Raw genomic sequence first — 12,826 nt, 5'->3', positions numbered from 1 at the left:
AAGAAAATTTTCTTCCGAGACATATAATTCCTTCCTTTTTTTGTAGTTGTTATTTATGTGTCTTCTTCTTCTTTTGATCTTTCTTTTCCTTATTTTTTTATCGTGTTTCAATTATTTATAATTTTTTCATATTCAAATACTGAACAAAACTAATGTAGACACGGTTTTCAATAAGCAACGCAACAAGAATAAAATATTTTCTCAAAATTTAAAAGTGTTTTATACTTATGATTCAAATTTAAAATCTTTAGTTGAGAAACAAAGTACTCATGTCATTATCTATTGCGGATAGCTACCGAAAAAAATTTTATTTTTCTTTTAGTCACTCCATTTAATGTATTTCTTTATGTTTTACACATTTCATCCATTCACATGGCATCTTAGATTATAAAATGGTAAGCACTTCTAGTCCTTACTTCCCAGCCATTACTCATCAAGCGGCTGGTGATGTCTCCTTTCATCTTAGCCATATTAGTTACTTTGCTTGTTTCATTCCTTTTCAATCCAAGAGCCACCTCATTCTGGTCCCGGAGACATCCAAAAAATGACCGGAAGCTACCTCCGGGACCCCCAGCCTTACCGATTATCGGTAATCTCTACATGTTGGGCAGCCTCCCCCATCGATCCCTTTACCGTTTGTCCAAAAAGTATGGCCCTATCATGTCCATGAGACTAGGCTCTATACCAGCAATTGTTGTATCATCTCCTCAAGCTGCTGAGTTATTTCTCAAGACACACGACGTTGTATTCGCTAGCCGTCCTATAATACAAGCTTCCGTGTACTTGTTCTATGGCAACAAGGGAATGGTTTTTTCAGAGTATGGCCCTTACTGGCGTAGCATAAGGAAATTGTGCACGTTACAACTTCTTTCTCCGTCGAAAATTGAGTACTTTGCTCCGATGAGGATGGAGGAGGTGCGGTTGTTGGTTAATTCGCTAAAGAAAGCTGCGGCGGCGCGTGAGGCGGTGGATATTAGTTTAGGCGTGGGAGATCTGATTCGGAACATGAGTTGCAAGTTGGTCTTTGGGGAAGCTAACATTTATGAATTTGATCTAAAGCTGTTAATTGAGGAAGCTTTGAACTTGACAGGAGCTTTCAATATTGCTGATTATGTTCCTTTTTTAGGAGCATTTGATCTTCAGGTCTTTGTTTTTCTTTTCTTTTCTTTTTTCTTAACTAATGAGATTTCAATATTGCTGATTAACTTGTGATATCTCAAATTTAAATTCTACTAAGTATTAATTTTTTTAATACAAATATTTGCATGTAGGGATTGAAAAAACGTATGAAGGCATTTAGCAAGAAAATGGACAAAATCTTAGAGAAGATAATAGATGAACATGAAAGGGAAGCTCAATGGCAAAAGCAACAGCAAATAAGAGATTTTGTTGATGTGTTGCTTTCTTTGATGAACCAACCCATCGCATCCAATGATGAATCACTCTCCACACTGGATAGAACCAACATAAAAGCTATTTTACAAGACATGATCATAGCTTCATTTGACACTTCAGCCATTACCATTGAGTGGACACTCACAGAACTCCTCAGACATCCTTCTGCAATTAAGCGCCTGCAAGATGAATTGCAGAGTGTTGTTGGATTGGATAAAATGGTGGAGGAAAAAGATCTCTCAAATCTTCCATATCTAGATATGGTTATAAAAGAAAACTTGAGGTTACATCCTGTTGGGCCACTTCTACTTCCTCGAAGCTGTATGGAGGAGATAATAATTGATGGGTATCATATACCGAAGAAGGCAAGAATTATAGTGAATGCTTGGGGAATTGGACGAGATCCTGATGTTTGGTCAGATAATGCAGAAGAGTTTTTGCCAGAAAGATTTGCTGCGAAAAGTATAGACATTCGAGGACGTGATTTTGAGTTTCTCCCATTTGGTTCTGGGCGTAGAGGTTGCCCTGGAATGCAACTCGGATTAACTGTTGTTAGGCTTGTTATAGCTCAGCTAGTGCATTGCTTCAACTGGGAGCTCCCAGATGGTGTGTTGCCTGGTGAATTGGACATGAGTGAGGTATTTGGCCTGTCGTTGCCAAGAGCTAGCCATTTGGTCGTGGTGCCCAAGTATCGACTGGGTATTTGAAGTGCTTTGGAAGTTGAATTGTCAAATTTTAAGGCGAACCTTGTTCACTCTTCAACTATAATATGGAAAATACTTACTTATTACTGCGTACGATAGATCTCATGTACCTATATTACCGGTCTGTATAAATCTAGTTTAAATAAGAATTGTCTCTATAATATAGAAATAAGATTGCATTAATTTAAATTTTATAATTGTTTATAAAATATAAAAAAAAAATTTATAGTTTCACTCATTTTCACTTTAGCATGTATAATTCAATTTGTATTAAAATAATATACGTGGTATCGCAATATTATTAAATAGCGATAATTTTTTGATATTGTCAATAAATACTTATGTGTTAAGTAAAATATAATTATTAATTAAAAAATAAAAATATAAAAAAATATTTTATAATTTCGCTTATTTTTATTTTAAGATCTGATTTATTTTGTGTTAAAATAATATTTGGTAATATAATTTTCGTATCAATATTTTTAATGCATCTGAAAATTATTACTATTTATTATCTGCGTAATAACACATATACTATTTTATCACAAATTAAATAAGACTCTTAAAATAAAAAAATTAATAAAGCCACATAATACACATTCTCGTAGTTTTCTCTGGTTTATATGTATAAATTAATAATTCATATGTAATAACTTGCATATCTTTCAATATTCATTTTTATCTAGATAATTAAAAGAGTGTAAAAGAGAAATAAAAACATAATTTTAAAAAATTATAAAAATAGCTATTATGTTTAGGGATATTTTTTTTAAAAATAATACTACTTAATATTCTTAAATTAAAAATAAATTTGAATATCATTTGTAAAATTTACAAATAAAACTATACAGAGATAGACTAGGCCATAGTGTAATTTAAAGCATAAATTAAATTTGGTTAAATCTGATATCAGATCAATGAATCATTTGGAAATTGGAAAATATCAAATATGACCTTTGTTGGCAAACTTATTCCGGAGCTACGGGACCAACTTTTGTAAATAAAAACATTTATCGTCATTTCGTGCATCCACACAAATGATTTGCAGGTAAAAACTTGCGATTGACTATTTTGAGATTAAAAAATATCAAATATGTCTTTAGTTGGCAAAGTTGATCCGAAGCTCTTAGACTCAGTTTTGTAAATGTACACACTTATCGTCATTTCGCGCACTTGCACATATGATTTGAGTATAAAAACTTGCAAGTAACTATTTTTAGATTAGAAATATCAAATATGTTCTTAGTTGACAAACTGATTCCAGAACTCCGGGACCCACTTTTATAAATGTAAATATTTGTCATCATTTCGCGCACTTGCATATATGATTTGCACAAAAAAAACTTGCGAAAGACCATTTTGGAATTAAAAAAAAAAGAAATATGTTCGTAGTTGTAAACTCGTTCCGGAGCTCTGGAATCCACTTTTATAAAGGTAAACATTTATAGTTATTTCAAATACTTGTATAAACTATTTGTGCGTAAAAACTTAAAGCGACTATTTTAGGGTTGAAAAATATCAGGTTTATGCAAATATGTTCTGGAGCTTCGAAGGGTACTTTTGTGAACGAAAACATTTTTGTCATTTCACGCACTTACACAACTGATTTGCGTGTAAAAACTTGCAAATGACCATTTTGAAATTGATTGAGAAATATCAAATATATATTTTGTTGGCAAATTTGTTCCGAAACTCTAGGACCCACTTTTATAAAGATAAACATTTAATGTCATGTTCGCATAGTTGCACAAATAATTTACGCATAAAAATTTGCGAGTAACCATTTTAGGTTGAAAAATATCAAATATGTCCTTAATTGGCAAACTTGTTTTAGAGTTCTAAAATCTACTTTGTAAAAATAAGCATTTATAATCATTTTGCACACTTGAATAAATTATTTGTGCAAAAAAATTTGCAAGTAACCACTTTAGAGTTGAAAAATCTCAAATACATTCTTAGTTAACAAACTTGTTACGGAACTCCGAGACCCACATTTGAAAAAGTAACCATTTATCATCATTTCGTACACTTACACAAATAATTTCTGCTTGCACAAATAATTTCTGCTTAAAAATATGCTAGCGACCATTTTAGAGTTGGAAAATATCAAATATTTTCTTAGTTAACAAACTTATTTTGGAATTCGGAGATCCACTCACTTTTATAATGGTAAACATTTATCATTATTTCACATACTTGAACAAATGATTTGAGCATAAAACTTGCGAGTGACATAATAATAATAATAATAATAATAATAATAATAATAATAATAATAATAATAATAATAATAATAATAATATTTTTATGGCGTCCATTGATATTAATTTTATTAATTTGAAGAATGCCAAGAGCTGAATGGAAATTTTAATTTTAAGAAATGGGAAGTCTTCTTTTTAGCCATAATCATAACTAGTCAATAAAATTCCTTCTCTGGTAACATAATTTTTTTTTTTTAAAAAAAAAAAGAAAAGGAAAATAATCATACTTTATAAAAATTTCGAAATTAAAAATAAAAAGTTTTGCAAGGTCTAAAAATTCACATCATCAATTCATTGTAATAAAAAAAAAACTTTGAACTTGGCAGGAGCTTCCAGATTACATTCCTCTTATAGGAGCCTTGATCTTCAGGTTCTTTGCTATTAAATAAAATTCTTTAAAACTTGTGAGATTTCAAATTTAAATTCTAATATGTATAAATCTTTTTAATAAATATATATTTGTATATAGGGATTGAAAAGATGTATGAAGGCATATAGCAAGCAGTGGACAAAATCTTGGATAAGATAATAGATGAACATAAAGAAAAGCTCAATGGAAAAATCAGCAGAAAATAATAGATTTCGTTGATGTGTTGCTACTGAAATCCAACTGGAATTAATTACTGTTAGGCTTGTTGTTGCTTAGTTAGTTCATTTCTTTAATTTGGGCCTGTCATTGTCTCGAGCAAGCCATTTGGTTGCGGTGTCCGAGTATTGTTTAAAAGTTTTTCTATATCTCTCCGAGTGGAGGGAGGACTATAAAAAATAGAACTCATTAAGATCATGACACGTGTATACGAAATTCAGAAAATAATGTTATGTTTCCATTTGGTCCAACTAAATAGTAGAAAGTTCCACATATAAGATATGAAGATCAGACCACTAATACCCTGACCTTGCTAAAGTCCAGAGCAAATGGGCAAATCTCGTACTACAACAAGGCATTGAATGCAGACACGACTGACCTCAGTGACTGAAAGACACTCACCTCTGTATAGATCAAGTGAGCGGGGCATGACCTGATGAAATTAGGGTAAAGTGTCCACCTTCAACATGTTGGTGTCTCCTCGGTACGTTACTGGAGTCATGAATGCATATGCAGTAAAATAGACTAACATGATGTATACGATAAACAATGTATGGGTTAGCCGACTCTATATTTATTAGCCAACTGCCCACTATTAATGAGCGCTTAACACGCCTACAAAAGGATATTCCCGTCTAGTCTGAAAGGGCATGACGTAAGAGGTGTCAGAATGATCAACTAGTATATATATCACTGATCTAACCCGAAAGGGGGATCTCTCTCAGACTCCCCTTACACTCTCACACGTAGCCTCTAGAATTTCATCCTTCTCTTTAATACTTTATTCTTATTTTCTCTTTGAGTTAATGCATCATACTAGAAATTTTGAATCTGACTTAAACGTCAGAGGGTCTCTATTGGGCATTCCCGATAGACCTCTGACATTTTTCCCATATTTTGCAAGCCTTTTCCTCAAGATCTAGCATGGAGGAACTCATATGAAATCTCAAAGGCATTCTTCACTCATCGAACCAATCATAGTTCATTGATTTGCCCATTAAATCAAACCACAGTCCAAATGCCCGCATTTGGTGATTTCACTGGATCTTAATCATCAATACGAAGGAGACTATTCTGTCATTGAAGTTTTCAAACAAAATCCATTAAGATCCACATGGCAAGCCAAGAAAGGCTAATAACCAGCAACAACAGGAAAGATCGAAGGGAAGAGAGGTGGTGGAAAGACCTGAGAATCACAAGTTACATCTAAAAGGCACACGGTGAAAGTTAAATAGAGGAAGATGATGATGTGAGAAGAAAGTGCAATACAAGGCAATCCATCAATCATGGGAGAAGATTAATGCGCGCGATGTAACTAAACTGTACAAATTTTTCTCTAGATCAAGGCGTTTTGTCATCTTGACTATTTACGTAAATTAGTATTTTAGCCTAGTGTAAAAATTTTATTGTTAGTTAAAATCACCATGAACGTTTTAGAGAAATTCACACTTGCAAACTATTATTTATTGGACTCATCGGATTGTATATTATTAGTCAAATTTAATGTTTATATTCATCTGAAATATAAGACTAAATGCCATGTGCGACATACTATTTATTGATAAATATTATTTAATTTACAACAAGTATTCTTATTACATATATAGTATATAAATTTTTATTTTGCAGATAAATTTTTAAAGTAATGCGAGAGTCAATACACCTAAAAATAAAAATTTAATAATTAATTTTATTAAAATTTAGAAATTTTATAATATTTTCTATTATATTTTTTAATTCGATAAAAAGCAAAATACTCACCAAACTTATCTCAAAAAGGGCGATAGAATCGCCTAAAAATACACAATTCTCCTTCTTAATCGGCACTTTCTAGGCCATTTGTACTCTCCCTTGAATCAAGAGATGGTGGTTTGTAGAGATTGGGTGAAGATTTTTCCCTTCCTTCCGATAGCTCTACATCCTCCATCCTTTGCAAATATGTAGTCCCATGGATTCTCAAAGCTTCACCGTTGGGCTTTTATGATGCTTCTTAAATGTAGGCCTTAGATCATATAATAAAAAATAATAATCCTCCAGACTGCCAGCTAATTTTTAAATATTGTGGACCATACAATCAAGTACATTAATAATTGAATTTTGAACATGCTTTTCATGAGGGAAGCTGAAAATTTATAAGTTCTAGATGCATCAATTTCAAAGTTTTTGTGAATCTTGGGATAAGTATTGATGACTGTTGGATTTATGTCATTTGGACTGAAGTCGAGTTTGGAAAAAAGAAGCGGCTCCAAACTCCATTAGAGTCTACTAATCAGAATGATTTATCAACACACCATTCAATTCGCGTTTAAAGTAGACCGGACTGGTTGAGGGTTCAGACCTACTAAAAATGAGCCTAACTCGTTTGATGTGACGGGAAATAGGAGAACAAGTCCAATTATATTGCGACTCTATCAGTACATGCGTCGAAAAGAAATTAAATGACTGTCCGATGAAAATGGACATGCAGGTACACCGTACATATGATTCTACATAATAGAAACAGGTGGTACTATAATAATACACAATTCTCCTTCTTAATCGGCACTTTCTAGGCCATTTGTACTCTCCCTTGAATCAAGAGATGGTGGTTTGTAGAGATTGGGTGAAGATTTTTCCCTTCCTTCCGATAGCTCTACATCCTCCATCCTTTGCAAATATGTAGTCCCATGGATTCTCAAAGCTTCACCGTTGGGCTTTTATGATGCTTCTTAAATGTAGGCCTTAGATCATATAATAAAAAATAATAATCCTCCAGACTGCCAGCTAATTTTTAAATATTGTGGACCATACAATCAAGTACATTAATAATTGAATTTTGAACATGCTTTTCATGAGGGAAGCTGAAAATTTATATGTTCTAGATGCATCAATTTCAAAGTTTTTGTGAATCTTGGGATAAGTATTGATGACTGTTGGATTTATGTCATTTGGACTGAAGTCGAGTTCGGAAAAAAGAAGCGGCTCCAAACTCCATTAGAGTCTACTAATCAGAATGATTTATCAACACACCATTCAATTCGCGTTTAAAGTAGACCGGACTGGTTGAGGGTTCAGACCTACTAAAAATGAGCCTAACTCGTTTGATGTGACGGGAAATAGGAGAACAAGTCCAATTATATTGCGGCTCTATCAGTACATGCGTCGAAAAGAAATTAAATAACTGTCCGATGAAAATGGACATGCAGGTACACCGTACATATAGTTCTACATAATAGAGACAGGTGATATTATAATAGGGTGGCGATTATATATCACTTCAGATAAGAAAAAAAAAATAAAAGAGAAAAATGTGATCCTTCCGTATCAAATTTATACGCGCTCAAAAATTTTATTTTTCTAAATCTCAAAATATTAAGTAAGTATGAAGTACGAAGGAACCGCGTTGCAAATTAAACTCAAAGTTAAGAATACTTGGCCATGTGGTTCCTTAATAATTCAATATTTGGCCACACTCTTCGGAAATGTAAGCTGAAAATTTCTAAAACATATGCGGTAAATTATGATTTTATAACTTTAATTATAATTATAAATTAATGAAAATAATTTAAAATTTATTATATTTATTTTTATTATTAATATAAATTAATAATTTATTTACTTTTTAATGATAAAAAATTATATAGTTAAAATTATAATTTTATTAAATATAAAATAAATTTTTTATTAAAATATATTATTATATATAATGAAAAAAATTATAATAATTTTATATTATTACTGGTAAATATTTAAAACTATTTTTTCAAAAATTTATATATATATACCACTTCATAATTTCTCTGATTCACTTTTTTTTTTTAAATTTATTTTGAAGGCGACGTGGCCATTGATTTTTGCGTATATAAATATGAAATTAATACCCTGTATTTATATGAAAAATTTTCACATCAGAAAAAAAAAAAATCTAATGAGACAAATGTGGGCCACAGCCCCCTGGCTTGGACAAATAGCAACCTGCAAAAATCACTCCATTTCAATTCAGATTTTATTATTATTTTTAATAATTTAAAATGAATTTTAAATTCAATTATAATATTTAAATACATTTTAAAATTAATTATTTAGTTTATATTTTTTATTAATAATTTATATAAAATATACTTTTCACTAATTTCTTTTTAAATTTTATTTTTAAATTTATAAATTTAAATATCTTCTAAACCTAATTAAATATTATTAGAACAAGTGTTAATTTTTTTTGAACATGCAAGTTAATTGTATTGAAAATCTAAAAAAACAGTTGATTACAAAGCAAAACTGACTCAGAAACAGAAAAGTCCACATTCCAACCAAAACTCAAATAGAAAAGACTGCCGACAACCATACACTCTAAAAACAAAGATCAAACCAATGAAGCCAACAAATCAAAACAAAAATGCAATTTTGAAAGAGGAACAACTAGAAAGGTAGAGAAGAAAGTAAAGAAACCAAACAAACATCCACCTAACTATTAACGAGCTCGATAAGTTCATAATCATCAATTGAAAGTCAAAAAAAAAATCGATACCATAGCATTTTAGTCTCGAGTAACCATAGAACCGTAATAAAAAAGCAGTTTCACACTCTAATATTGATTAATCCACCGATTTACATTATGTACGCCGATGATTGGCCGAGTCAAAACTTAAATTATACACAAATTACAATAAAAAATCCTATGAGGTCAAACGAATAACTCTACTATAGCCAGGATTATAATTTCTCGGCCGATGGGTAGAAGAACCCCAATCCTGAAATCCGCTTCTTTTGATTCTCTTTCTTACTTTCTCTCAAGAACCTCTCAACCTTAAACAAGTGCTGGTTCAAACAAAAAAACAACCAATAAACTTTAATTTTTTTAATTTGATTTTATAATTAGTCTATTTGATTCAATTTTATTTTAAAAAATTTTAATTATTTTGATTTACTTTAATTTTCAAAATCAAAATATCCAAATAAATTTTTATATTATTAAGATTTTCTCTAATTTAATTATTAAATATAACTTGATAATTTATAATTAATAATCGATATCTAATAATTAATTGTGATTGATATACTATAAGCATTTAATAAACCGTATCTAATTAAGCTCAAACTTTAACAAGAAATATTAGCTAACTGTGGCTTTCTCAAATGACTGATCAATCATTTTTATTTTATTGAATAAAATATATTTATTATATTAATTATTATATTTTTTTATAGTGTTAAACAATTATTTAAAAAATTAATTGTTACTAATATCTTTTAGTATTAAATCATAATAAATATTATTGCTTAAAAAAATTTATTAAACTATAGAATATTTGTTATTGTTATATTTTTTATCATTAGCAACAAATTATTTTATTTATATCGTTGTTGTATATTAATTTTTATAACAATGAAATTAATATTATTATAAAATTTTTATGATTAATTTTAATATTTATTATAGTAAATGAAATTTCTTCAAAACCAATCTATCAATATATAATATTTAAAAACTATAATTTCATCACTATACCACTCTATAATTAATTTCCAATTTTTTTCTTTTAAAAATGATTAATATCTAACATTGATCAAAAGTCTATTGAGCTATAAAAGAGGAGACAGAACAATATGAAAGGCCAAAAATCAATAAAAATCAAATCAAAGTAAATTTAAAAAACTAAAATAAAAAAAAATTAAATATGAAACAGATACACTGTATCTATGTGAAAAATTTCATAGATTGCGACCTGCATGTGTATCAAATGGCTCGTCACGTGTCTTACCGGAGCGAAGACAAAACTAGAAATGGAGGAGGAATAGGTATCCATTTGTCCATTACTCATATCTTAACCAATGAATCAGTTTTGATTTTCCTCTCAGCCACCATTTGATTATTCACAGCCATTACTTGAGCCGCTGGTGATGTCTCCTTCCCTCTTAGCCATACTAGTTGTTTTGCTAGTATTATTCATTTTCAATTTAAGCGCCACCGCATTCCGGTCCCGGAGACATCCAAAAAATGACCGGAAGCTACCTCCGGGACCCCCAGCCTTACCGATTATCGGTAATCTCTACATGTTGGGCAGCCTCCCCCATCGATCCCTTTACCGTTTGTCCAAAAAGTATGGCCCTATCATGTCCATGAGACTAGGCTCAATACCAGCAATTGTTGTATCATCTCCTCAAGCTGCTGAGTTATTTCTCAAGGCACACGACGTTGTATTCGCTAGCCGTCCTATAATACAAGCTTCCGTGTACATGTCCTATGGCAACAAGGGAATGGCTTTTTCAGAGTATGGCCCTTACTGGCGTAGCATAAGGAAATTGTGCACGTTACAACTTCTTTCTCCGTCAAAAATTGAGTACTTTGCTCCGATGAGGATGGAGGAGGTGCGGTTGTTGGTTAATTCGCTAAAGCAAGCTGCGGCGGCGCGTGTGGCGGTGGATATCAGTTTAGGCGTGGGAGATCTGATTCGGAACATGAGTTGCAAGTTGGTCTTTGGGGAAGCTAAAATTTATGAATTTGATCTAAAGCTGTTGATTGAGGAAGCTTTGAACTTGACAGGAGCTTTCAATATTGCTGATTATGTTCCTTTTTTAGGAGCATTTGATCTTCAGGTATTTGTTTTTCTTTTCTTTTCTTTTTTCTTAACTAATGAGATTTCAATATTGCTGATTAACTTGTGAGATCTCAAATTTAAATTCTACTAAGTATTAATTTTTTAATTCAAATATTTGCATATAGGGATTGAAACAACGTATGAAGGCATATAGCAACAAAATGGACAAAATCTTAGAGAAGATAATAGATGAACATGAAAGGGAAGCTCAATGGCAAAAGCAACAGCAAATAAGAGATTTTGTTGATGTGTTGCTTTCTTTGATGAACCAACCCATCGCATCCAATGATGAATCACTCTCCACACTGGATAGAACCAACATAAAAGCTATTTTACAAGACATGATCATAGGTTCATTTGACACATCAGCCATTACCATTGAGTGGACACTCACAGAACTCCTCAGACATCCTTCTGCAATGAAACGCCTGCAAGATGAATTGCAGAGTGTTGTTGGATTGGATAAAATGGTGCAGGAAAAAGATCTCTCCAATCTTCCATATCTAGATATGGTTATAAAAGAAAGCTTGAGGTTACATCCTGTTGGGCCACTTCTAATTCCTCGAAGCTGTATGGAGGAGATAATAATTGATGGGTATCATATACCGAAGAAGGCAAGAATTATAGTGAATGCTTGGGGAATTGGACGAGATCCTGATGTTTGGTCAGATAACGCAGAAGAGTTTTTGCCAGAAAGATTTGCTGCGAAAAGTATAGACATTCGAGGACGTGATTTTGAGTTTCTCCCATTTGGTTCTGGGCGTAGAGGTTGCCCTGGAATGCAACTCGGATTAACTGTTGTTAGGCTTGTTATAGCTCAGCTAGTGCATTGCTTCAACTGGGAGCTCCCAGATGGTGTGTTGCCTGGTGAATTGGACATGAGTGAGGTATTTGGCCTGTCGATGCCAAGAGCTAGCCATTTGGTCGTGGTGCCAAAGTATCGACTGGGTGTTTGAAGTGCTTTGGAAGTAGCCAAATCAATGTGTGCTTCCTAGTTTAATTATTAAATTCTAAGGTGAATTTCCTTCACTCCATCAACCATGATATAGAGATAGATAAGGGTTTTAAATTAATTTAAATTTTAGGAGTTTTTATATATATAAATATAAATTAAGTGTTTATCTATCAATGGACTTTGTTTTTTTTATTGAAATCGTCTCCAAAATTAAGAGATTTCAGAGCTAAATATATATAAAAAATAAAAGGATAATCATTCATATATAATAATTTGGACATCTTTCAATATTCACATGTCTTATTCTCCTCGCAATTATTTTGCTTTCGTAGCTTTTACACAGAGAA

The 12,826-nt window shown here is 31.6% G+C and overlaps 2 protein-coding genes across 2 annotated transcripts; both read left to right on the top strand.

The window, feature by feature from the left end:
* The first annotated feature begins 415 nt into the window (after positions 1 to 415).
* Positions 416 to 2,209, top strand: LOC122723239 (cytochrome P450 CYP736A12-like). Its single transcript, XM_043954916.1, has 2 exons — positions 416 to 1,143; positions 1,272 to 2,209. Exons 1-2 carry the CDS (start codon positions 448 to 450, stop codon positions 2,100 to 2,102), a joined length of 1,527 nt encoding a protein of 508 aa, XP_043810851.1. The 5' UTR covers positions 416 to 447; the 3' UTR covers positions 2,103 to 2,209.
* Positions 2,210 to 10,640: 8,431 nt separating this feature from the next.
* LOC122723240 (cytochrome P450 CYP736A12-like) lies at positions 10,641 to 12,594 on the top strand. Its single transcript, XM_043954928.1, has 2 exons — positions 10,641 to 11,522; positions 11,650 to 12,594. The coding sequence occupies exons 1-2, from the start codon at positions 10,827 to 10,829 to the stop codon at positions 12,478 to 12,480; spliced, it is 1,527 nt and encodes a 508-aa protein (XP_043810863.1). The 5' UTR covers positions 10,641 to 10,826; the 3' UTR covers positions 12,481 to 12,594.
* Positions 12,595 to 12,826: the final 232 nt, after the last annotated feature.

This window comes from Manihot esculenta, chromosome 1 (genome assembly GCF_001659605.2).
Source record: "Manihot esculenta cultivar AM560-2 chromosome 1, M.esculenta_v8, whole genome shotgun sequence".
NCBI classification, from domain to species: Eukaryota; Viridiplantae; Streptophyta; class Magnoliopsida; order Malpighiales; family Euphorbiaceae; genus Manihot; species Manihot esculenta.
The sequence above is the reverse complement of the archived record's forward strand: the minus strand, read 5'-3'. Positions and strand labels throughout refer to the sequence as shown.

Coding starts and splice junctions, on each gene's coding strand:
- LOC122723239 (XM_043954916.1), top strand. CDS start 448: ATGTCTCCTTTCATCTTAGCCATATTAGTTACTTTGCTTGTTTCATTC. Junction 1,144..1,271: donor TAGGAGCATTTGATCTTCAG/GTCTTTGTTTTT, acceptor ATTTGCATGTAG/GGATTGAAAAAACGTATGAA.
- LOC122723240 (XM_043954928.1), top strand. CDS start 10,827: ATGTCTCCTTCCCTCTTAGCCATACTAGTTGTTTTGCTAGTATTATTC. Junction 11,523..11,649: donor TAGGAGCATTTGATCTTCAG/GTATTTGTTTTT, acceptor ATTTGCATATAG/GGATTGAAACAACGTATGAA.